This window comes from Syzygium oleosum, unplaced genomic scaffold (assembly GCF_021117445.2).
Source record: "Syzygium oleosum isolate NSW1041296 unplaced genomic scaffold, Sole_v2.1 Sole_v2.07, whole genome shotgun sequence".
NCBI lineage: Eukaryota > Viridiplantae > Streptophyta > Magnoliopsida > Myrtales > Myrtaceae > Syzygium > Syzygium oleosum.
Window position 1 is genome coordinate 487,695 of NW_026607491.1, and position 26,690 is coordinate 514,384.

The window sequence follows — 26,690 nt, forward strand, 5'->3', positions numbered from 1 at the left end:
TCATAGCTCAGAATCAACTATAGGATACGAGACGATAAAATAAGGAAAGGAAAGGAAGCTACATCTACATACGCAAGAGAGCGAGTCTATTACCATTTTGATAGAGGACTTCAAAGATGTAGCGACATTTGTATTGGTTTCAAATGAAGTACCGGGCGCCTTCACTTCAACCCAATCGTCTTCACCAGCATTCAAATTAATCTCATTTTTGGATCTTTCTTCGGCAAACTCATCCATCGAGTCCCCACGAGAAGCAAGATTAGCTGCTTGAGGAACATCCCCGCCAGAAACTTCGTCCCTGATGACAATGCCGCATCGAACCGTACAGAGATACTCATTGCCCGCCCGCTGCTTGGGGGCGTAGTATATCTCGTAAACTCGAGCAGTGCTTCGGACATAAACTTGGCGCACATCGTGTCGCTGAGCGAAACTAACTGCAGCAAACGAATCCTTTGTCACTCATAACCGCAACTAAGGCACTGAAACAATTCCTCTTCGAGGCTTAAGCAAGTAATGATCGGGCAGTCGAGGTGAAAAGGACACATAAACCACCACTACATCACATTAACAAGAATCGTTCGAAAGCTACTTAAGCCGCTAATCGATGGTCTGACTCGTGTGCTTCAAATCAAGGACAAAAGAATATAATTCAAACGCAATAAAAGATGAAACTTGGAAAAACCCCTCGACCGAGCGACTGCATCTCATCTCATAGTCATGACTAATCATGAATCAACTACGCGAAAACGATAGAACCCACACACCAGCACTCGGGAAGCGACGAGTGAGCCGGAAAGGGCTTACCAGTGATCTCGCACGGGTTGCGATCGGGCGAGGGAGGGAGCAGGAGGAGAGGAGCTTTCGGAGCTGAGCCGACCGCGCCGTCGTCGATCGGAGAAAGAGGCGACTCGACGGTCACCGAGTCGGCGAGACGGCCAGCTGAGACGGTCCAGCTCGTCGCGACGCCGCTCCAATCGGTGTCTTCTCCTCCGGCGACGATCGAGCCCATGATTGAGACGGCTCGGCGGCGGTCGCGATTTCGATGGAAATCTGGACGGAAGGAGGCGAAGGCGGGGACGGAGGCGGAGGCGGAGGCAGAGGAGGATGGGAGCGTGCGATCGACGTCTAGCGATCTCAGATTTCTCAATGGGACCCGTATATGAAAATCGGAAGATCTTATATATATTTATATATATATATATATATTATTTCGGCTGAAAAATTAATGTACTTTAAAAAATTGAGATGGAAATATGAAAATCTGACACTTCAGACAAAAAAGAAAAAGAAAAAAAGAGTCGTAATATCCCCCCGGGAAAATCTTCCATGAACCTCCTTTTTTATTTTTTATTTTTTACCATAGATAATCCAGTATGTTAATTTGAAATGTTCCTTTTCTCCTTTCAAACCAATTCAACAAATAACAATTTCAATTTCCATTTGCTCATCGTATCCATGAAATAGTGACACGGATACGTTCAAATAATCCCTGCAACATTAATGAAACCCAATAAATTGCTCGCATTCCCCGCTAAATCAACAAGAAATTACGACCGTAAATGTGTAAAAGGTATTTTTAAGATGGGCGATAGATCTAACAATAATTGCTAGTATTTTTTTTAAGGAATATCTAATTAATTTGTTCGATTAACTTTGGTCATCAAAAATAGGTTAGATGGTAGAGAAAAGCGGGTTTGCTTGTGAATGATATTCCATCACTTAGTTATCTCAAATCACTAGCGCTTTTCAATCTTAAGTATGAACTTTTCTTATTTTCGTCAAGTTGAATCTCTCTTATTTTACAAAAAACTAAGTAGACCCAATTTCTTTTTTCAAAAAAAGGACACATCTATTTTTCTGAATTTATAGAATTTTTTTTTCCTACGGGCAAAGTGTGTGATCTTTTCCTTGCAGAAAGAAGATAAATGATTTTCCACAAGATGCATCTTATCTAATGAACCCGATTTGCTATGTTTTCCCCGGTAAGTCTGTTTTTCCTTCATTTCTTTTATCTATGGAATGCAAGCGTGACTCCTATTTTGTAAATAATTCATGTGTGATGTCATAATCGTGCTATACTTCTAACGATAGTCGATCTAATCCCCATTTGAAAAGTGACGGTGATTAGAGGACGTATGTTCATCCACCAGTTGCCTCCACATGTCTAGAAAGTTCAATGGTAACTATTTTCGGTTCAAATCAAATTTATGCATTGGATCAAACAAACAAGTAGACCACCTTTCCACTTCTCTAATGAAAGGCAATAGATATCCTTCTTAGCTTCTCCCTATGGTCCATCTTTTATCTTTCGATTCTATTCCGACGCCCTACATCGTCTGCGATAGCGCGAAAAAAGAAAGGGAACGATATCGACCGGCTTCGTCGGCTGATCGCATTAGGTTAAGGCCCATCGGCTTATTCGATTGATAGCATGATGAAGTTTGAAGTTGCTAATGACTTCTTTAGGATGATACTTCTTTTGTCTCGCTAACTAACCGAAAGAGAGGATGGTTTTTGGGAATTCAGTTGCCCTCACACAGCCTCTACTGAATAATATCTCCACGGTTAAACATAATCACAGCTGCTACGTTGACCTCCTTTTGGCAAGTGTGGGGAGCAGATGAGACTAATTGTCTCAAGAACCTCATCATTACTTTCAGAAACAACAAAACCAATGTGAAAATTGCAAACACCAGGTGATACAGACAAGATAACCATGGCCACTTGTCTGATTATACAGTAATTGATCACAAATGGGACAGCAGATGACAGTGCAGACAGACCACCTTCCAAAACAGTGGCAACAGATGACCTATCTAACTAATCTCTCTCCTTTTCCTATCGACTTTGGTATTAGAAGATATCTGAGGGAGCTGCTGCACAAACAAAGGAATGATGATTATGCATATAACTGTTGGAAATACGATTTGATATTGTTGGAGATATGGTTTGATTCTGATTATATCATCGATCTCGATGGACGATTGATTGATCCAGAGAATCTCTTATTGGTTCTGGAAAATAGGAAATTGTAATCCTTGTATATTATTTCCTATTTTCTTTATATTTTTACGTTATAAATAGATCAATGTACATGTATATGAGGCAGATCAATACAATACAGTTTTTCTCCAAACTTCTTTCACTTTCTGTCATGGTATCAGAGCTTGTCTTCCTGGCCTAGCTTCCGCAAACCCTCGAATTGGCTCCGTTCTTTTTTTTTCTGAATTGTTGTTGCAGAACAAACTCCTGCAAAACAAATCAGCACTCGGATAGGAATTCGAACCAGAGATACCATGGCCAAAGACAAGAGTACAAACACTGGAGAAAAATCTTCAACGGAGGAAATTCCAAACTCACCTCATAGTGCCGCCTCACATCACGGTGATCAAACTGAAGACCAGCGATCAACAGCTCAAGATCCTGCCCTTGCTCCAGTTCACGTTTCCAGCTCGGTCCAATGGGCACCGATCCACTGGGTTCCGGTGCAAGGCCCATGGGCCATCGGGCAAAATCAACCATGGGCCCAATATGGCACAACTGGAGAAGAAGCAGCTTCGAACCTTGGAACTCAGGCTACTGAAGGTGGGCCAACCTCCTCCAACGTAGGGATGGGCTGGACGGGTCCAAACCACAGACCCGGATCCATTCCACCGGGACCAGGGTCGAATCCCTACCCGGGACTGGGACCCGGATTCATGCCCTATGCGGTCGCAACCAGCGGCGGCCGCCCCGAGCCCGGCGACCCCCTCTACACGTCGCCGGCCGACGGCCCAGAATTGCGTCTCATCAATTTGCAGCTGACTGGACCAGAAAACTACACCAATTGGTCTCGGGATTTCCGGCAGGCTCTCGTTACCAAGGATAAAGAAGGGTTTCTTGATGGAACCATACCCATCCCGTCCGATGACCGCTTACGGCGTCACTGGCACAAGTGTAACCAGCTTGTGCGCACGTGGATCGGGAGCTGTTTGGCTCCTGAGGTCGCTGCCGGACTCCCACCGACTGAAGATTCAAAGACGATTTGGGATAATATCCGTGAAATGTACGGAAAACTCGACCGAGCAAAAGTTTTTTCGCTCACCCAGGCTTTGTCGGAGTTGAAGCAAGGAAACCTACCGGTTACCACTTGCTTCAACCGACTCTCTGCCTTATGGAATGAACTCGAAGCAGCCGAAGAAAAACTTGAAGGGCCCGACGAAACCCTCCGGTAGTATAAAGCAATTCGAGAAAGGGAGAAAGCTACAAGATTTTTACTGATTCTAAACGAAAATTACTCACACTTCAGGTCGCAAATCCTCGCGATGGAACCCGCGCCGCCGCTCGGCCGGATCTATCAGTTAGCCGTCCAAGAGGAGAGCCACCAGATAGCCGCGACCGAGCGTGGACGGGTGAGTGATGCCGTTGCTCTCGCCGCCGTGTCACCTGGCTTCACTCCAGCTGGACGAACAAGCAGAGATCTCACTGGAAATTTTGAAGCTCTCGGGAGTCTGGGGAACAAAGGAATGGCTGCTGCGGTCAAAGGAAATGAAAGAAACTTTAGGGTTTCTCACATGGACGCTCGTGATCAACACGGGGGATCGGATGGTCCTTATTCGGCCATCAACTCAGCCGAATCTAACGGCCACGATCAGGCCACAATAGCGCCAAGTTATAGGGGATCGTACGGCTCACACGGTGCCACGTCATCAAAGAAGGTTAGTGGGCAAAACTCAAAATTTAAAAATAAATATTGTGAGTATTGCAAGCGCCCACATCATACCATTGATACGTGCTGGAAATTACATGGGAAGCCAAATGATAAAGACAAAAAAGAGAAAGAATTTTCTGCTTATCAGGTCTCTGCACAAAAAATTGACGGAGCACGTGAGACAATTAGTCAGGAACAGTACCAGAATATTATGAAAATGTTGAGTCAATTGAAGACCGATGACAAGAATGCAAGCTTCTCAGGTACTTTCATTTACAAGGCGAATTCTATTTCAGTTGATGCATGGATAATCGATTCAGGGGCCAGTGACCACATAATTTGCAATGAGCATTTATTTTCCCATATTGATAAAGATGCACAATCTTCCGTGTCAGTACGTCTTCCAAATGGAACTATCACCTATGTTACTAAAATGGGCACCGTTCATCTTGGTCCAAACTTTGTCCTCAGAAATGTTCTATATATCCCTGATTTTGAATTCAATCTGCTTTCTGTCTCGAAAGTCTGCGAGGATAATTCCTGTCGTGCCATATTCAATTTCGAAAACTGTTTCTTTCAGGACCATTCGACTGGCAAACTGATGGGCTTGGGTAAAGTTGCACAAGGATTGTATTTCTGGATTGATTCCCCAGGAGATTTAAATTTATTCAATAATAGCATTTCTTGTAATGCCATTACTCATAATAAAAATTTCCTTTTCCATAAACGATTGGGTCATAGTGCAGTTTTTCCCAACCCAAAATGTCCAATATGTCCTTTGGCTAAACAGTCTCGAGTACCTTTTCCAATCAGCACATCTCGTGCTAACCATGCTTTTTCATTGCTTCATATGGACATCTGGGGACCTTATCATACCCCTCACCGTGACGGCTCCCGATTCTTCCTCACAATTGTGGATGATTATACCCGTGCCACTTGGGTTTTCCTCATGCAATCAAAAAGTCAGACACTTTCTCATTTATCGAATTTCCTTTCCATGATTAGAAATCAATTCGATAAACCTGTTCAAAGAATTCGTACAGATAATGGGCGCGAATTCTTTAATTCTGATTGCATAACACTTCTGTCTTCTCGTGGGATACTTCATGAAAGTTCTTGCACTTATACTCCACAACAAAACGGAATTGTTGAACGCAAACATAGACATCTCTTGGAAGTAGCACGAGCATTAAAATATCAAGCTTCCATTCCGGAAAATCTTTGGGGAGATTGTGTGGTCAGGGCAGCCTATTTGATTAATCGTATGCCCACCAGAATTCTTGAAGGCAGAACTCCTTTTGAAATGCTTTACGGAAAACAGCCTGATATTCATCATCTTAAAGTATTTGGATGTCTATGTTATGCAACGACTGTGGGCCCTCGGGATAAAATGGATCCCCGTGCCACTCCATGTGTTTTTATGGGATATCCCCCTCTCCAGAAAGGATACCGAGTTATGGAGATCTCTACAGGGTATTTCTTTATAAGCAGGGATGTTATATTTCATGAAGATGCATTTCCGTTTCAACAGACAACATCTTCATCTTCAGAATCACAACACCACCGTCATTTTCTATCCGATGACGACTTATCCATGGCTCCTCAATATGTTGGATTGCACCACAACCATCTATGCCAGTTATAAGAGAATCTTTGAGCCAAGCAGATGAATCCCCATTATCTGAGAATATTCTTTCGCCTATCCCACCTATGGCAACTTCATCTCCACCGCAGCTTGCTCAAGAATCCTCATCAAATGTATCTGAACACGTACCAACTGAGCAACCTCGACGTTCTGGACGCAATATTCGTCCACCTACATGGACCAAAGATTACATATGCTCCGCATTGGGTTCTCCAGGTACACAATATCCTGTATCTTCATATGTCTCATTTAGTAGACTCTCGCCAGAACATATGTGTTGCATTAGTCGTATTTCAGAAGAACAGGAGCCCTCTTCATATTATGAAGCAGCACATGACCCTCGATGGCAAGATGCAATGGCAATCGAAATCAAAGCCCTAATTGATAACCACACTTGGGATATTGTTTCCTTACCCCCACATCGAAAACCGATTGGATGTAAATGGGTATACAAAATCAAATTCAAGGCTGATGGTTCTGTTGAACGTTACAAAGCTCGTTTGGTTGCTAAAGGATACACACAACGAGAAGGTTTAGATTATCATGAAACCTTCTCCCCTGTTGCCAAAGAAGTAACTGTACGTTTCTTCTTATCCATTGCTGCTGTTCGTAATTGGCCACTGCATCAGATGGATGTTCACAATGCATTTCTTCATGGGGATCTAGATGAAGAAATTTATATGGAACTTCCACAGGGTTTACGCAGACAGGGGGAGTCTCGAGTATGTCGTCTCCGTAAATCCCTATATGGGCTTAAACAGGCTTCTAGGCAGTGGTATGCCAAGTTCACTACTGCACTTACAGGTGCAGGATTTCAACAATCCAAGCATGATTATGCTTTATTCACGTGGACTGCAGGTACTTCGTCAATTTATTTGTTGATATATGTTGATGATATCCTTATCATGGGGAATGATGACTCTCATATTGCGAAATTCAAAGAATATTTGCATTCCACATTCCACATTCCATATTGCGAAATTCAAAGAATAATGCCTCTTGTTCTCTTTCCTTGTATGGAGGAGGCAGCACATCTTTTTATGTTAGCCAAAGGGTTTTCTGAACCGGACGGAACCTCCGCAACAGGTGCGTCCAGCACAGAGTCGGAAATTGCTTCGTGTGTCTCCTCAAAGAAAGACTTCATCGTCGACAAGGTACCAAGACTGCATTAGAATTAATCAAATGGTCAGAATAAAGGACACAAAAGTTTGATATCATCGAAAGGAATAGCCTAACGTACTTACGTACAGTGCAATGCTGGAAAGCTGCATCAGCTTCCGCTTCCACAAACCATTTCCAGGCTCTGAATGGAAAAGACCAAGCAAAGGCCGCAACATGTTAACAATAGAATTATTGATAAAGCTTCGTCTTGGCCATATAAGAAACAGATGATCTATCACGCCCGGCAACATTCCAACAGCAGAGAAGCAGGAAATCTGCTACCAAATGCTAATGATGGCTTTGCAGCAATAAATACTATATGCAAGAATTTAGTTTATCCCGTGACAGATCCTCTCGGTGCTGGACTACTCTCGCCAAGGTAACGCTCACATAAGTGACCCATACAATGCCCATAGCTGAAACATCAGCTATAAATGGCCAAGCCTAATGGATCTTAGATTTTTCCAACGCTGTTCTTCTACGCCTCCAATTCCAGGCTTGGCATCACGCGCGCACAGTGTTCATCGTGATTTTTCAAATTTCTCTTTGTTGTTGATTAGGTTTAGTGCAGAAGGTTAGGGACTGGATTTGCATTGCATCGAATTTGTGCTTTGGTTTGGTATTCTGGTTGCTTGCTGTCTGAAGTTCTGAGCTAGTGTTCGATTTGCTTTGATGCAATTAATTTGCACATTTGTCGCAAAGGAATGAAGCTACTACATTGAGGTTGGATCACGTTCTGAACTGTACTAACTCTACCCTTCGTGTGATGCTTTAAGATAATATGTTGTCCTTGTCTGAAGAGTAGTTAAGACTTGGCGTTCGCTCTTATTGATCAGGAGAGAATAGAACCTGCAAGACAATGAAAAAGAGAGAAATGTGAATGAGGCTAAAGCTAAAATTGGAATCAAACAGCGTTAAAGCTCGAAGGCAAGAAGCACCAGATGCCAAAAGATGACTATTTTTCTCTCTCGATCTTGATTTCTAACTGGTAGATCATCAGGAAAGCTGGACAGTGACGTGTGCGGTGTGCGATGACGATGCTTGAATGAGAAGAGAGGTTAATGATAAAAGAAGAAATGCCAAAGTGTGATAAAGAATAGAACGTACATACATCCCTGACAACAGCCAATGCGCTATGGTTTTCATGCCTTTAATTTAGATTCCACGAGTTTCTCGCCCACTCCTCCTGTTCCATTCTAACATCAGCTTGAGTCCCGTTGCTTCTAACTCCTTTATAACTTCGCATTGCTTGACACTCGGTTGCATGAAGCAAGACGTTCATTCCTATCGAATCGTATATAGATTTCAAGGTATTATTGACTCTCTGCCCTCAATAGTCACCTTTTTCTGCTATTATATTTTCCGGCTTGCATATCTATTCAATCATTGCTGCCTTATCGTTATACTCTAAATAGCATCGACACTGACATGCGATACGTTGACACGTCATTTCTCAAAAAATAGAGAATTCCGGCACGTTGTATATCAAATATATATTTTTATATATACATGATAAATTATCACTCTTATGGTTATTTCAATTAAATTAATTTGATTCGAATCCACAAATAAATCAATAATTAAAAAAAGAGCCCATAATGAATTAACGTTTTGATCCCTAATTTATTGGAAATGTTTAAAATTGACCCGAGCGTGTCGAGATGCTAAACTTGCGTGTCCGGAGCATTGACCACGTGTTGGATGTCTAACACATGTTGACCACGTGTCGGTTGCGCGTGGACGCGCGTCCGACACCGACACAAAGGCCTATGGAGAGTGTCCGTGCTTCCTAGGAGGTAATACTCATGCTGACTAAAAGATTTCCTTCCAGGATCTGGGGAGAGAGTGAGGATCGAATGGGAAATACGAAAATTCTTGCGGAGGCCAAGAATTTATGGATGAAACTCAATCTCCGAGGGGCGATACTTACGAGCCTATCTCTGCAAGTCTTTCTCATCTTTTTTGCACCCATGCGAAAGAGGTGGTCAAACAGGTGGTTCTTGACTCTCATGTGGTCAGCTTACTTGGTTGCCGACTCGGTCGCTGTCTATGCCTTTGGACTCATTGCCAAAGTCCAAATCGTTGGTGGTACTTCAGATTCCGAGGCCGATGCATATGGTGACCTTCTGGCATTTTGGGCTCCATGTCTGCTGCTACACCTCGGAGGACCCGACACCATAACCGCTTTCGCGCTCGAGGATAATGAGCTGTGGCGGAGGCACTTGCTTAATCTCTTATTCCAGCTAGGCACCGCATGCTATGTGTTTTACCAATCCCTCCTCAGCAACAAGCTAATTGTCCCAACCATCCTCGTGTTTATTGGAGGAACCATAAAATATATAGAGTGAACACGTGCTCTGTATCTTGCCAGCTTCAGTAAATTCCGTGGTTCCCTGCAACCGTCTCTTCGTGCTGCGCAAGCTCCCATACCTCCAATAGATATGGAGCTGGAATTCACTATCGAATCCCGAGATGTTGGAGAGCAAAATAAAACCAATTTGGACATTACCTTCAAAGGCCATTACCTGGCCTCCTTGTGGAACCCCCCATCAACTTCCTTCAAATGGACATTACCTGGCCATTTTTCAGTAGGATAACCGCAAAGGATGCTTTTCGGGTCATTGAGGCTGAGCTCAACTTCTTTTATGATGTTCTTTATACCAAGGCTGCCGTGGCTCACTGTCCAACAGGGTACCTTTTCCGAGCTATCTCAATTGGCTCCGTCGTTACTGCTTTTGCACTTTTCTATGTCCTGAACAAGCATGGTTTTCACGAATATGATGTACGGATTACTTACACCTTGCTCCTTGGAGCTGTTGGCCTGGAATTTGTAGCTGTTGGTAGGCTCATTTGCTCTGACTGGACAATTGCACGTTTGGGGAGATTTGAAAAACATCCTATAGGAAGAACCTTCAAGATGTTCCTCCTCAAATTCAAATCCGAAAGGTCACCATTTGCATTGCATATACTACATGCTAGGTGGTCTAGATCAATCTTCCAGTACAATTTGATAGATTCTCGGCTGAGAAGGTGGCCAAAATGGATTGAGAAACTCCTTGATTGCATCTCTCTCGGGGAATTGTTTGATGACTTGAAGTCTGGACGACGAAAACTATACAGCGACAAATTAGGTGAACTGATTTTTAAGGAGCTGAAACGGAAGTTTCCGCTTGTAACTGATTTCAGACACGTCAAGGACATATATGCTGCTCGAGGTCAATGGGCTCTGGAGCATTCCGAAACAGAGCAAGATTGCACAAACTTGCTTCCATTCGTCAGTGATGTTGATTATGATGAGAGCCTTTTACTGTGGCACGTTGCCACCGAGCTCTGTTACAATACCGACACTGATGAAAGTACCAACTTTAACATTGATCGTGCAAACAGTAAGGTCTTGTCGGATTATATGCTTCATCTTATGATCAAACAACCTGATATGATGTCTGCAGTGGGTGGGTATGGCGAAATAAGGTTCCGGTACACATGTAATGACATGGATGGGTTCATCAGCAAAAGACTCTCTGATGGGAGCAAATTAAGATAACGAAGGAAAGCGCGTGCCAAAGTCTCATCCGTTCTACAAAACAGAGAGTAGGTCTAGAGAGAGGAAAGGTAATCAGATCTGTGCTTTCTGATGCGTGTGTTCTCGCTGAAGTATTGCGGGGTATTCAAAAGGAAAAGAGGTGGAAGATCACGAGTGAAGTGTGGGTGGAATTGCTACAGTATGCGGCGTTCCATTGCCGACCTTACAATTATGCTCAACAACTGAGTAAAGGAGGAGAACTTGTCACCTTGGTTTGGCTATTGATGGCACAGCTTGGCTTCTATCGACATTTGCGAGTGGCCGCGTCTCCGGAGGAAGAAGACCGATTCATTCATCGAAAATAATTGAAGGTAAAGTTGCCGAGTCGGCAAAGGATGAGGGCTCCTACCCGCAAATTCCGCTGAAAAATCTAATGCTCTGGGGGGATCTCGCCTCGCCTTTTTGACCACCTTTTGTTTCGCTTCTTCTTCTACTAATAAGCGTGCTGCTGATTTGCTCTTGACTGCACATTGTCGTTAAAAGTGTCCCTTCCCTGTTAACTCCTCCAGCTGTTCGATTTCCATAAGATCCAGCGATTCCGTGCACTTCCGGGAACCAAATGAGAGAAGCTCATGCGGATTATATCCGAGTGCTCTAATTTAAAATTCGCATCGCAAGTTTAATATTGTACCGTTAATAGAAAGTAACATTTCTAAGTAAGAAATTATTGAATGTCGGTCACCTCGTCGAATAAAGATATATTGCGACTAAGCTGAATTTACTATAGCGGCAAAATGTGTCGAAAAACACGCGATCAAATAATAAAATAAACACAAAAAAGAAATAAATCGGACGTTGAATTTACGTTATTCGGTCGACACAACCTACTCCACGGAAAGAATAGCACGGAATTCCAACAAAAATCAAGCGATACGATGGAGATTATAACTATCCTTGAGTCAACCTAAACACTTTCAGTATTTCCCAAACCCTCAACTTTACCCAATAGCTTGCACGATATTTGGCCGTCACAATTACTTGCGAAATAATCTCTCTCAATCTGACAAAGTAGTACACAAAATCTTACCCCTTCAACGCCCTCGAATTGATTCAAGGTGTAATTCACGAATAAACCGTACCTTTAGGGCCCAACTATTGCACACGCAAGGCACACCACTATGTACCAGCGACATGAAGACCAAAGCCCAAGATTGAACATAAAAATAGTTTTCCAACTAAATTAGGAAATCTTGTGGCTGGCTTCTAAATTAAACGAGGAAAGTGGTTTTCTTGTTTTGTTAGCAAAATTAGTCTTGGACTCTTTTAGCATGTCACGTACGAGAGTCACACAACAGGTCGCATTTTCGCGCACTATTAGATCATGTTTCATTGAAGGGCTCAAATTCAACATATATTTTAACAATCTCGACCTTGACTCAATATTTAAGTCAAGTCACAATCGCTTCGCTAGAACCTGATAACTGCTACTCTCCCACGGCCCCTCATGGGCTCAAGTGCCATAGAGATGTTCCAAGTCCAAGCTACACTTGAATTTGACTGTAACCATGGACTTTATCAAGACACCAACTCTACCTGCAACAGTAACAGCCACACAAGAATTTGCGGACACAACCACTGTTGTGTCAATAGTCATCAAAAGATCAAACTCCGATCTTGTCAATCTGGCGAGGCCCTCACCAGATCTGGGCGAGGGTCGCCTCACCCTTGATTGGCCGAATTCGCCAGATCTGGGCGAGGGTCGCCTCACCCTTGATTGGCCGAAATATTTAGCCAGAATAAAAAAATAATTTAAAATTAAAATTGTCTTTGGATGAAAATGCTCTTGACCGGTTGGAATATTTAGTTAGCTAACGACTGGCAAAGTCAAGCCCTGATTTGAACTGTTGTGGCCACTTTAAGCCCTTTTTTAACAACTTCAAGCTCTTATTTGAGAGAATGAATGTATTTCAGGTCCTTATTTGGAATTTCCACAAAGAATGATTATGCATATAACGCCTCTTGTTCTCTTTCCTTTTATGGAGGAGGCAGCAAATCTCGTATATTAGCGAAAGGGTTTTCTGAACCGGACGGAACCTTCACAATAGGCGCGTCCAACACGGAGTCAAGAATTGCATCGAGCCTCTCCTCAAAGAAAGACTTCGTCTTCTACAAGTTAGAGAGACCGCCTTAAAGTTAATCAAATGGTCAGACTACAAAACACGATATAACCGAAACGAACAGCCTAATATACGAACAGAAAGCTGCATCAGCTTTTCGCTTCCACAAACCATTTCTAGGCTCCGAATGGAAAAGACCAAGCAAAGGCTGCAGCATGTTAAAAATAAAATTATGGAAAAAAGCTTCATATTGGCCAAATAAGAAACAGATGATCTATCACACCCGGCAACATTCCGAAAGCAGAGAAGCAGGAAATCTACGTCCAAATGCTAATAATGGGAGATTTTGAAGATATCCATTGCAGATCCTCTCGGTGCTGGACTACTCTCAGTCCCCGCCAAGGTCACCCTCAGATAAGTGACCTTTACAATGCCCATAGCTGAAACATCAAAGCTACAAACGGCCTAGACTAATGGACCTTAAATTTTTCCAACAGTCGCATAGCAAAGCAAAGGCCGCTAAAATCCATCCCCAGAACACTACAGAAGAAGAGACCATCTAGTTAAACCATTTCTTCCCATCCATACCTTCGTCACATCACGCACAGTTGGTTTCTTTCCATATATTCCAAGAACGGCATCTCCATAAACTTCGTCCTCTTTTAAGGACCTGAGAATTGGATAATTGCGCGGAGGGGAATACTCGAAGCAAACAGGAGGCAGGGACTAAGCAAATAATAATATCCAGCCACATGTACAACTATACCTAACGGCGCGTGATACCGCTGCTTGGAACACCATAAATAGCGCTATCTACGTACGCCAAAGTCTGCCATGGGCTGTTAAAATTTACAACCAATTTCAAATCTCTGAACAAGTTTTGCAACCACAAAGCGGGCACCGCTCGACTTAGCTAAAGATCTAATCAAGTTTGATCTACATCGTTGCATTTTATATCATAAAAGAAAGTAATACCTTTCTTCAATACCATCAACATTCCCTTGGATTATTCATCCTGTTGCAGTATGGCCCTCAAATTTCAAAGATAGATGGCGAAACTAACAGAAGCAATTAATGCAGAACTGGAAGCACCAATACATAAGAATTTGATAAAGCCGTAGCTGCTAACTATGTGGAGGCATGGATGGACCTATAAAAGTTACAGGCAGCAGCGCGTCCAGCAATTACACCGTGAGCTCCTTCCAGCAATGCCGCATTCACCTGTATACACAAATATCCATGAAAAATTGGTGAGTCACGAATGTCATTTCAAATGATGGTGCTAAAAAGTTTTACCAATCAGATGATTACACAAACTCAAGACAAAATGGCAGTTTCCCCAGCCAAAGTATCACCAAATGAAGATCTCAATCTATCCATGAGCTACTCAAGGTCAGCTTAAGTAGTTCGATTTCGATTAAGTTTGAACTGCTAGATAATTACGTTGAGTCAGCTTGAGTTCAATTTTTTAACTCAAGTGGCTCCTGAGCCTAATTTCGTAATTAAACTTTTGTACTGTTTTCATCGCAAGACATTTAAACATAACAAATTATCAATTATATTGTGTTTATAAAACTTTAGTTTGAGCTCAAGCTCGTGTTCGGGCTTGACTGAGCGGAGACTCATCTTTCATAAGATAATTGATCAAGTCTCTATTATTCAATACGGGTTGAATTAAATTAATAGTCTGTGTCAACTCAACTCAGCTCCACTACGCCTTCGATACAGACGCGGATAGAAACACAATTACAAATCAAACTTTCCATTGGGAATGTGAAGTACGTAAACCAATTTCCACATTCATAACAGATTGCTTAGAAGTTGCATTATATGATAAGCTGAACATACTGTACTGTTTCCCAAGCACCATAATTAAACCATTTAAGAAAATTCTCCGAACGAAAATAACAAACAAGATTAAAAAGAAGAAGAAAGAAAAAAGAAAACAAAGAACTTTGGAATCCGACGATTGTTAGCAGGGCTAATGCCATCGAGAAGTGTCTTATGAGAAAGTATAATGAAATGTCTCGTTGGTGAGAGAGAAGAAACCTTATAAATAAAATCACCTGTAGAGTAATCAAGCACCATAAAGTTAGACATAAAGGCATCAGGACAGCTCACTTAAAGGTTATGATTTTACTGAAAACCATAGTGCAAAGAACTTTGGGTTTGTAATGTCGCCAAATGAGCAAAATCAGACTTTACAAAACTTATACAGCAGTTAGTCATCTTTGGTGAAATGCCCTTGAAAACAAGTGAACCGAGTCCAAAAAGGAGGCAAACAATTGTAGTCGAGAAACTGTAAATAATTAAATATTTGTGCAATTAATATTGCTTTTGGTCCGCAAAGGCATCCCTTTTGCAATAGTTCACACTCGTATTGGATGAAGCCACCATAGCCCCAGCCTAGCAAAGCTAGTGCTTCGTAGTGGCGCTCCCACAACCTTAACTCTAATCTTATAAGGAAGGCTCGATGCAAAGCAGTCGTAATTCAAATTAAACATCGAATTTCCTCTAGGTGACCTATACAATGCCCATAGCTGAAACATCAGCGATAAATGGCCTACACGTATGGATATTAAATTTTTCCAATAATGTTCTTCGATGCCTTTAATTCCAGGTCCAGTGTCATGCGTGAACAGTGTTCGTTGTGATTTTTTCAAATTTCTCTTTGTTGTTGATCAGGTTTAGTGTAGAAGGTTTGGGACTGGATTTGCATGCATCGAATTTGTGCTTTGGTTTGGTATCCTGGTTGCTCGCCGTCTGAAGTTCTGAACTAGTGTTCGATTTTCTTTCATGCGATTCATTTGCACATTTGTCGCGAAGGAATGTAGCTACTACATTGAGGTTTGATCATGTTCTGAACTGTATTAACTCTGTCCGTCGTGTGATGCTTTAAGATAATATGTTGTCCTTGCCTAAAGAGTAGTTGTGAGGACTCTTGTTAGTTGTCAGACTTGGCTTTTGCTCTTATTGATAAGGAAAGAATAGAACCTGCAAGACAATGAAAAAGAGAGAAATGTGAATGAGGTTAAAGCAAAAATTGGAATCAAACAGCGTTAAAGCTTGAAGGCAAGAAGCACCAGATGACAAAAGAACTCTCTCTCTCTTGATCTCGATCTCGACTTCAAACTGGTAGATCATCAGGTATGCTAGTCAGTGACTGGTGTGATGATGATACTTGAATGAGAAGAGAGGTTAAAGATAAAGAAGAGAGGCCAAAGTGTGATAAAGAATAGAACGTACATACATCCCAGACAACAGCCAAAGTGCTCTGATTTTCATGCCTTTAATTTACAAATTTTTGTTTGTTGTTGATCAGGTTTAGTGCAGAAGATTAGGGACCGAATTTGCATTGCATCGAATTTGTGCTTTGGTTTGGTATCCTGGTTGCTCGCCATATGAAGTTCTGAACTAGTGTTCGATTTTCTTTCATGCGACTAATTTGTGTAAGAGTTTTTCTAATGTGGGTTACATTAATTGATATTGTAATTTACTGTTTTATGGAGTTGGTCTAATAAGGTAAGATATAAAGTTTCTTAAATAGTGTAATATGGGACTGGTTAGTGTGAGCTGAGTAAGGTCCGGCCCGTGATGAGAGGGCCTGGCTTAAAACTCTATAAATAGAGCTCAAGTCTCTCCTCTAACCTCCAAGAGGCAGTTTCATTGAGCTAGTGATACAAATGGTAATAGAGAGGATCGTCGCTATTCCGCATCAAGAACGATAGATTCCAAATCAGATGCACAAATCTCTTTCACTCGATGAATGTGTTCTAGATTCTAGCTATGATAATCTTGGGTGTCGTTTTTTTTTCGACCAACAATTTGCACATTTGTCGTGAAGGAATGAAGCTACTACATTGAGGTTGGATGATGTTTTGAACTGTCTTAACTCTATCCATCGTGTGATGATTTAAGATAACGAGTTGTCAATGTCTGAAGAGTAGTTGTGAGGCCTCTTGTTTGTTGTAAGACTTGGCTTTAGCTCTTATTCATCAGGAAAGAATAGAACCTGCGAGACAATGAAAAAGAGAGAAATGTGAATGAGGCTAAAGCTACAATTGGAAACAAACAGCTTTAAAGATCGAAAGCAAGAAGCCCCAGATGACAAAAGACGACTCTCTCTCTAACTTCAAACTGGTAGATCATCTCCTGAGGGATGCTGGGTAGTGACAGGTGCAATGACAATACTTGAATGAGAAGAGAGTTTAAAGATAAAGAAAAAACGCTAAAGTGTGAGAAAGAATAGACTGTACATCACTAACATCACCCAGAGAGCTCTAGTCCTATACACACGCAATCTCCACTATGAACTTAGAGCAGCAGACGAATCGTGAGAGATGTGTAGGGGTCTTGAATCGGTAATCTCTGCTGTTGCCTCGTAAAATTAGGATTTAACCAGCATCAGAAAAGAAGCGCAAAGGAGAAAAATAAACCCGTGATTGTCCTCAACACTAGATATCTAATTTAAGAAAGTCGAGCCAACTCTTCCTTTGACATGCTGACAACATTCCTTCCATTGCTTTCTGCTCATTTCCTTTTCTCAAAGTTAAAACGCTGCATCATATTCCCAAATTTGGAGAAGGAGAGGAGTTTTAGGAGCTGAACCGACCATGCCATCATCTACGGGAGAAAGAGGCGATTCGATGGTCACCGATATTGGAGAAAATATCCGTCGACACCAAAGCAATTCCAAAAATTGTTCTCAATCAAATCAATATCGGTCAAGCAATTCTTGTATTATTGGCAAGTGTTGTGAGAGTTTCCAAAGATGACAAATTCATTTTATCTTTCTTTGTATAGAGGATTTTATCTCTCCATGTATAAAGGCTGTAGCTAGGAAAGTTATTGTATTACAGTTATTCTAACTGATGTCTTTCCATACACATTCAGCTACTTGTACTTTAAATACATGTAAGAAATAATAGTAAAACAATATCTTGTCCAATTCTTTAACCGAGTCGGCGAGATGGCCGGCTGAGATGGTCCAGCTGGTCACCGCGACGCCATTCCAATCGGTGTCTTCTCCGATGATGATGGATCCCGTGGTTGATTCTTCAAACTGGGAAGCGATGGAAATCACTCGGTGGCGGCCGTGATTTCGATCAATCTGGATGGAATAGTCGGGGAAGGAAGACGGAAGGAAGGGGGCAGGAGGGGAGCGCCGTATATGAAAATCATAAATTTCGGTAAAATTTACGATGGAAAAATCTTCCGTGAACCTCCTCATTTTATTATTTTTACCATAGTTAATCCAGTAAATTTAATTAAACTGTTCCTTTTCCTTCAAACCAATCCAACACATAGCGATTACAATTTCCAATTTCTTATCTTTTCAAATAATCCCAGCATCTCTAACGGAAACCCAATAAATTGTTCACATCTCTCCTGAATCAGCAAGATGGCGAATGTGTAGAAATATTTTTACACTGACGAGAGACCGAACAATAACCACTTCTAGTTTTTTTTTCGTAAGGAATTTCTAATTAATTTGCTGGAATAACTCTGAAGAGTAGTTGTGAGGCCTCCTGTTTGTTGTAAGACTTGGCTTTTGCTCTTATTGATCAGGAAAGAATAGAACCTGCAAGACAATGAAAAAGAGAGAAATGTGAATGAGACTAAAGCTAAAATTGGAATCAAACAGCGTTAAAGCTCGAAGGCAAGAAGCACCAGATGACAAAAGAACTCTCTCTCTCTCCATCAAAGAAGAAATGCCTAAGTGTGATAAAGAATAGAATGTACATCAATAACAAGAGCCCAAGCGCTTTGGTTTTCATGCTTTTAATATACATTCCACGAGTTTCTCGCCGAGTCCTCCTGTTCCAGACTAGCATCAGCTTGAGTCCTATCACTTCTAACTCCTTTATAACTATGCATTACTTGACACTCGGTTGCATGTAGCAAGACGTCCGTTCCTATCGGATCGTATATAGATTTCAAGGTATTATCGACTCTCTGCCCTCCTCAATTGTCACGTTTTCTGTTATTATATTCTCCGACTTGCATATCTATTCAATCATTATTGCCTTATTGTTATACTCTAAGCAACATCGACACGCGACGCGACACGACATAACACATCGACACGTCATTTATCAAAAGATAGAGAATTCCGACACGTTGGGATATTTTATATATTAAACGTATATTTTTCATAAATACATGATAAATTATCACTTTTATGATTATTTCAATTAAATTAATTTGATTCGAATATGCAAATAAATCAATAAGCCTCGAATGAATTTACATTTTGATCCCTAATTTATTGAAAATGTTTAAAATTGACCTGGGCGTGTCGGGATGCTGGACTCGCGTGTCGCCGGCATGTCCGAAGCGTTGACCACGTGTTGGATGTCAGACACATGTTAACCACGTGTCGGTTGCGTGTGGACGCGCATCCGACACCGACACGAAGGCTTACGGAGAGTGTCCGTGCTTCGGAGGAGGTAATACTCATGCTGACTAAAAGATTTCCTTCCAGGATCTGGGGAGAGAGTGAGGATCGAATGGGAAACACGAAAATTATTGCAGAGGCCAAGAATTTACGGATGAAACTCAATCTCCGAGGGGCGATACTTACGAGCCTATCTCTGCAAGTCTTTCTCATCTTTTTTGCACCCATGCGAAAGAGGTGTTCAAGCTGGTGGTTCGTGACTCTCATGTGGTCGGCTTACTTGGTTGCCGACTCGGTTGCTGTCTATGCCTTTGGACTCATTGCCAAAACCCAATTCAACGGTTGTACTTCAAACTCCGAAGTCGACGCATATGGCGACCTTTTGGCATTTTGGGCTCCATTTCTGCTGCTACACCTCGGAGGACCCGACACCAAAACCGCTTTCGCGCTCGAGGATAATGAGCTGTGGCGGAGGCACTTGCTTAATCTCTTATTCCAGCTAGGCACGGCATGCTATTTGTTTTACCAATCCCTCCCCAGTAACAAGCTAATTGTCCCGACCATCCTCGTATTTATTGGTGGAACCATAAAATATATAGAGCGGACACGTGCTCTGTATCTTGCCAGCTTCAGTAAATTCCGTGGTTCCCTGTTTCTGTCTGTTGATGCTCGGCGGAATAGCCATGCTCCGATAGAGATGAAGCGGTGTTGACACCTAAATTTTGCCTATTCATTTAGGGTTTTATCGCATAAAAATTAGGGTTTAATTTTTTAACCCCTAAACCAAAAATATTTTCTTTAAATTGCATGGCATGTAAACAATAGGTGTATTTGCATTAATAGGGTATATTAGAACATATTTCCATTGTTTATTTTCAAAAAAAAAGAAAAAATAATTAGTTAAATTTTTGTAAAAAAAATTAATTTATTATAAAAGATTATTATAAAAAGAAAAAAAAAAGAAAGAGACAGAAAGATGGACCAGCGTTATTCAACGCTGGCCCACTCCCCTTTTCCTCTTTGACCCATTCTGAGCTGACCTGGGGAAGGGAAGAACGCAGCGGACAGAAGCCAGAAGAAAAGCAGAGACGCAGAAGCAGAATGCAGAAGCCAGAGCAGGGGGCAAAGGCACAGAGGAGGCAGAGTTCCGAGGGAGAGAGTTCCGAGAGAGAAGACAAAAGAGGAGCTTTTCACCAAGGACAGCACTCCCTCTGCACGCGCACAGAAGAGAAGCAAAAGGAAGGAAAAGACAAAAGGGGGAGCTCTTTCATGGACTGAGAGGGAGGCGTTTCTTTCTCTCTCTTTGGTCTCCATCCGCAGACACACGACAAAGGAAAAACCACAGTCTGCACATCCAAAGGGAGAGTCAAGAGAAAGTTTGACTGGAGAGAGAACAGGGAGGAAAAAGCTTGAGGAGCTTAAAGGAGGGGGAGAGCTCGGAAAAAGGAGGGAATAGAGAGCGGGAGAGGGACCGAGAAAAAAAGAAGAGCAAAAAGTGAGAGGAGAGACCGAGAGAGATCTTGAGGGGAATCGGAGAAGACGAAGCTGCGCTCATTCGTCGGAGGATCGCCCCAATCGCCGTCGAGTCCCCTCCACCGTGCACTAAGAGCCCGCGAACACCCGAGTCAATCGTTCTCTCATTTTTGGCCATCGGAGCTCCTCACAACCGAGCTGAGAAACCAACGAAGAACCCTTCATTGCAAGAAGGTTGGCGATCATCAGGAGCATTTTCACGCGCCGGAAATACTAACCCGACTGACCTGGAACTCGGTGACTGAACCAGGTACTTACTTGCCCTTTTCTTTCCCCTGCATCTTGGTAGTCTCACGTACCAAGTTCACTAAGTGGTGTCGTGACCCAATCGTGTGATACCGAAGTCGGATCGTAGTGTATAATGACGACTTGGGTATGTAAGTACCATGTTAGGCCAAGAATCACGCCAAAATCAGATTCGGACCTCGCGTCCTTAGTCGCATGCTAACTGTTCGTCGAAATGCTTGAATGAGATATTAGAAGCTCTGAGCACCGAATTTGGGTCTGAAAGTTCCGAACGTTTTTGGGTAAACCGAGAAGAATTTTTCGTGATATATGGGCGTTTAGAGTTGTATATATCATGTCTAAAGCTAGAAATCGTATCGGATCTCACTAAAGAGTGTATATTTCAACTTGGATACCACATGTTTGATGAAATGTCTCAATGGAAGTCCGGATGATTCTTTGTGGAATCGGTGTCTAGAACTCGGTTTTTGTGCTTATTTAGTACTCGTATTCGTCGAATCAATACTGACTTCGTGTTTTTCTGGTGTTTTGTTGCGATTCGCACATCGTCCGAGTTGGCCGTGTTTGCATCTCCCCTCCGTCGGAAAGTTCTTCATCGCTGATGATGCCTACGGTCGGAGGCCGCCACCGTCAGTTCACTATTTTCTATTCTATATTGTGTGCATCTGGTTGTTTAGGCTTAATGTTTTTCTTGTGGCCGTGAGCTTGGTGGTGGGAGAATGAGTTTTAGTCGCTGGTGTCGTTCTGTGGCCGGAATTAGCCGACGGTTCGGTGGGTGTAGCGGTCGGCGGTGAGAGTGAGAACCCGATGTCGGTCATCAGCGTTCGTGGCACGCGCCGTCGGTCGGAGGCCGAGAAGTGGTCATGGCGTGGACTCGGCAGAAGAAGAAGTTTCGGTAGTGAACAATATGAAGAAGTTCACGTGCATGGGCATGAAAGGGGGAGAAGAGTAAAAAGAAAAATAAAAAAAAAGAAAAAGACAAAAGAAAAAAGGAAAATCAAAAGAATGGAATAGAAAAAATAGAAAAGGAGTGGGGGGATCCCGGGTCATGTGTCGGGCGGATCGGGTCAGGGGACCCGATCCGGAATTATTATATTATTAAAAATATTAAAACATTAAAAAGAAATTCAAAATTCAAAAAGAATATTAAAATATTAAAAAATATTAAAAATTCCAAAAAAACTCGAAAATGTTTAAAAATCCAAAAAAATATTAAAAAGTCTGAAAAACATTAAAAAACATTTAAAAATTCAGAAAATTCAAAAATATTAAAAAATTCAAAAAAATTCCAGAAAAAGAAATCAGAAAATTAGGAGATGTTCAGAAATCAGTTTTGGGCTTAATTTCACTAGATTTTAGGTTTAAAAAAACTCAAAAAAAAATGAAAAAATGAGAAAAAAACACCCTCTAAAAAATTCTCAAAAATCGGATAAGCATGAGGGCTTTACTTTAGGGCTTTTGATTGCCTTTTCTTTTTTAGAGACGATGCTAGGTCGCTGGTTGCTTGTTTTCTTTGTGATTATTTGGTTGCGCACCTTTAATTTATTGGTTGTCATTTTCTATTTTTAGCATGGTTAGACGGAATCTTAGTTTTTTCGATAGGCTGCCTGGTACGTTAATTCGCAAGTAATCAAGTTTAGGTACCGAAAGGGCACTAGTAGATCGCTAGTGTAATCAAGTCCCCGTACCCATTGAATCTCTGGTTCGTAGAAGTGAAACATTTCTCCCGTGTTTCACTTGGGTGCCTAATCGACCCACCAAAAACTTATTAGTGGCGACTCCTAGGTGAAATTGATTTCCATGTTAATAACTTCAGCTTAAGTCGCGAATTGGTATGAGCTTGGGAGAGCTCGAGTTAGGTTTAACCTAGTAATCCATTAACCAAACCACCTTAGGCGGCGGGGCCGGTTCGGGGAGGTCGCGACAAGTGGAAGCCCAATATCGAATCCCTAGATGCTGGAGAGCAAAATAAAACCGATTTGGAAGACAGAGAAGTGATAAAAACCGCATTTTTTTAGTTCACAACCTTCAAAGGCCTCCTTGTGGAACTCCCCTTCAGCTTCAATCAAATGAACAAGAAGAGCAAGGGACAAAAATAAGTTGCAGCCTCGCTTCGATGCTGCTAATTGGCTTAATCATATTTTCTTCAAATCTCAAGAAGAAACTTTCTATTCTGCTAACTCGAGAAACAAGCTGTTCTAGGACATTTTCAAAGCGACTGAAAGAATCATCCTGCTGCCTATTAGTATCTGTTTCTCGTACAGTTTCCTGAGCTGGTTCAGAAATAACCCTATCCATATGCTGAGTATCAAAAATGCCAGTAGCATGTCCATCTCTATTTGCAACATCGGCCGTTACAGTTACTTTCGAACTCAGATTGGGTTCTGTTGTCTCTGAACCAGCAGGTGGGCACTTCTGGATATCCCTCACATCATGAGCATCCTTATCCTGTACTTGACCAGCCATTCTCGTTTTAGATAACTGCAGGAGGCTAGGCACAAGCATAGCCATAAGCGAAGTTCCAGCTGTAGTTCCCAATTGCCTGTCCTCATCTTCAAAGTTAGATTCAACAGGTTCAGCAAACACATAGATTTCGTCTATATATACACAATCTCCACTTTGAACTGAGAGCATACGAATCGTGAGAGATGTGCAGGGGTCTGCATCGGTAATCTCAGCTGTTGCCTCGTAAAAATCCTGAACAGGATTTAACCAGCATCAGAAAAGAAGAGCAAAGGACAAAATAAAATTGTGATTGTCTTCAACAGTGATATCTAAATTAAGCAAGTCGAGCCAACTCTTCCTTTAATATGCTGACAACATTCCTTCTATTGTTTCATGTTCCTTTCCGTTTTCAAATTTAAAGCTGCGTCCTATTTCCAAATTTGGATCCATTTACAATCTAATAAGCACCCCAAGCACCTTCAGGTCCTACCTATGTCTTACCTACCGTGCAATGTAACAACCGTGAATTACCTTGAGGTCTCAACAAATACGACACACTCATAGCTCAGAATCAACTATAGGATATGAGACAATGAAATAAGGAAAGGAAAAGAAGCTACATCTACATACGCAAGAGAGCGGGTCTATTACCATTTTGATAGAGGACTTCAAAGATGTAGCGACATTTGTATTAGTTTCAAATGAAGTACTGGGCGCCTTCACTTCAACCCAATCGTCTTCACCAGCATTCAAATTAATCTCATTTTTGGATCTTTCGTCGGCAAACTCATCCATAGAGTCCCCACGAGAAGCGAGATTAGCTGCTCGAGGAACATCCCTGCCAGAAACTTCGTCCCTAACGACAATGCCGCATCGAACCGTACAGAGATACTCATTGCCCGCCCGCTGCTTGGGGGCGTAGTATATCTCGTAAACTCGAGCAGTGCTTCGGACATAAACTTGGCGCACCTCGTGTCGCTGAGCGAAACTAACTGCAGCCAGCAAACGAATTTTTTGTCACTCATAACCGCAACTAAGGCACTGAAACAATTCTTCTTCGAGGCTTAAGCAAGTAATGATCGGGCGGTCGAGGTGAAAAGGACACATAAACCACCACTACATCACATTAACACGAATCGTTCGAAAGCTACTTAAGCCGCTAATCGATGGTCTGACTCGTGTGCTTCAAATCAAGGACAAAAGAATATAATTCAAACGCAATAAAAGATGAAACTTGGAGAAACACCGCGACCGAGCGACTGCATCTCGTCTCATAGTCGTGACTAATTACTAATTCACTACGCGAAAACGATAGAACCCACACACCAGCACTCGGGAAGCTAAGAGTGAGCCGGAAAGAGCTTACCAGTGATCTCGCAGGGGCCGCGATTGGGCGAGGGAGGGCGCAGGAGGAGAGGAGCTCTCGGAGCTGAGCCGACCGCGCCGTCGTCGATCGGAGAAAGAGACGACTCGACGGTCACCGAGTCGGCAAGATTGCCGGCTGAGACGGTCCAGCTCGTCGCGACGCCGCTCCAGTCGGTGTCGTCTTCTCCGGCGACGATCGAGCCCATGATGGATGGATTCTTCAAACTGGGAAGCGATGGGAAATCGCTCGGCGGAGGAGGAGGAGGGGAGCGTGCGATCGACGTCTAGTGATCTCAGATTTCTCAATGGTCCCCCATATACAAAAATCGGGAAGATCTTATATACATTATTTTGGCTGAAAAACTAATTTACTTTACAAAATTACGATGGAAATATGAAAATCTGACACTTTAGGAAAAAAAAAAGTTAATCGTAATATCCCCTCGGGAAAATCTTCCATGAACCTCCTTTTTTTTTTTACCATAGTTAATCCAGTAAATTAATAAAAAATTTCCTTTTCCTTTCGAATCAATTCGACAAATACCAATTTCAATTTCTAGTTGCTAATCTCATTTATGAAACGATAAGACGGACACGTTCTAATAATCCATGCTCCATTGATGAAACCCAATAAATCCCTCACATTCCCCTTCTGAATCGACAAGAAAGTACGACGGTAAATGTGTAAAAGTATCTTTATGATGGTGATAAACCTAACAATAATCACAAGTGTTTTTTAAGGAATTTCTAATTAATTTGCTAGATTAACTCTGGTAAAACAAAAAAAAGGTTAGATAGTGGAGATAAGTGGGTTTGCTTGTAAATAATATTCATCGGTGCATGAAATATCTTAGTTTATCTCGAATTGCTAGCGCTTTTCAATCGTAAGTACGAACTTTTCTTATTCTCATCAAATTGAATTTTTCTTATTTTACAAAGAAATTAAGTAGACCCAATTTCTTTTTTTTAAAGAAAAAGGACACATCTATTTCAGAATTTGTAGAATTTTTTTTCCTACGGGAAAAGTGTGTGATCTTTTCCTTGCAGAAAGAAGACAATTGATTTTCCACAAGATTTATCTAATGAACCCGATTTGCTACGTTTTCCCTTGTAAGTGATAACACCTCTGTTTTTCCTTTATTTTTTTTTTCTATTTATGTAATGCAAGCGTGACTCCTATTTTTGTATATAATTCATGTTTGATGTCATAATCATGCTATACTTCTAAACGATAGTCGATCTCATCCCATTTGAAAAGTTAAGGTGATAAAGGATGTATATGTTCATCCACCAATACCCACCATATGTTTAGAAAGTTTAAAGATAACTATTTTCGGCTCAAATCAAAATTACACGTTGAATCAGACAAACAAGTAGATGGCCTTTCCACTTCTCTAATGAAAGGCAATAGATATCCTTCTTAGCTTCTCGCTATGGTCCATCTTTTTATCTTTTGATTCTATTCCAACACCCTCGTCGGGTCTGCAATAGTGCGAAAAAAGAAGGGGAACGATATCGACCAGCTTCGTCAGCTGATTGCATTAGGTTAAGGCCCATCAGCTTATTCG

The 26,690-nt window shown here is 41.8% G+C and overlaps 2 protein-coding genes and 2 pseudogenes across 2 annotated transcripts; 2 read left to right on the plus strand and 2 right to left on the minus strand.

The window, feature by feature from the left end:
* LOC130138595 (uncharacterized) lies at positions 1-1,009 on the minus strand. Its single transcript, XM_056313058.1, has 2 exons — positions 805-1,009; positions 1-434 (listed from the first exon to the last, which is right to left on the minus strand). The coding sequence occupies exons 1-2, from the start codon at positions 1,007-1,009 to the stop codon at positions 1-3; spliced, it is 639 nt and encodes a 212-aa protein (XP_056169033.1).
* Positions 1,010-9,352: 8,343 nt separating this feature from the next.
* On the plus strand, positions 9,353-11,384 carry LOC115688121 (uncharacterized; annotated as a pseudogene).
* Positions 11,385-14,463: 3,079 nt separating this feature from the next.
* Positions 14,464-20,245, plus strand: LOC130138596 (uncharacterized; annotated as a pseudogene).
* A 3,128-nt stretch (positions 20,246-23,373) lies between these two features.
* On the minus strand, positions 23,374-25,328 carry LOC115665769 (uncharacterized). The gene is made up of 3 exons (XM_056313060.1): positions 25,124-25,328; positions 24,409-24,749; positions 23,374-24,009 (listed from the first exon to the last, which is right to left on the minus strand). Exons 1-3 carry the CDS (start codon positions 25,326-25,328, stop codon positions 23,374-23,376), a joined length of 1,182 nt encoding a protein of 393 aa, XP_056169035.1.
* Positions 25,329-26,690: the final 1,362 nt, after the last annotated feature.

What these genes read in the sequence shown, in the direction of transcription:
- LOC130138595 (XM_056313058.1), bottom strand. Translation starts at nt 1,009, where the DNA reads ATGGGCTCGATCGTCGCCGGAGGAGAAGACACCGATTGGAGCGGCGTC. An exon ending in CAACCCGTGCGAGATCACTG is followed by an intron (nt 435 to 804) that starts GTAAGCCCTTTC and finishes CGTTTGCTGCAG; the next exon opens with TTAGTTTCGCTCAGCGACAC.
- LOC115665769 (XM_056313060.1), bottom strand. Translation starts at nt 25,328, where the DNA reads ATGGGCTCGATCGTCGCCGGAGAAGACGACACCGACTGGAGCGGCGTC. An exon ending in CGGCCCCTGCGAGATCACTG is followed by an intron (nt 24,750 to 25,123) that starts GTAAGCTCTTTC and finishes TGCTGGCTGCAG; the next exon opens with TTAGTTTCGCTCAGCGACAC. An exon ending in TGAAGTCCTCTATCAAAATG is followed by an intron (nt 24,010 to 24,408) that starts GTAATAGACCCG and finishes AATCCTGTTCAG; the next exon opens with GATTTTTACGAGGCAACAGC.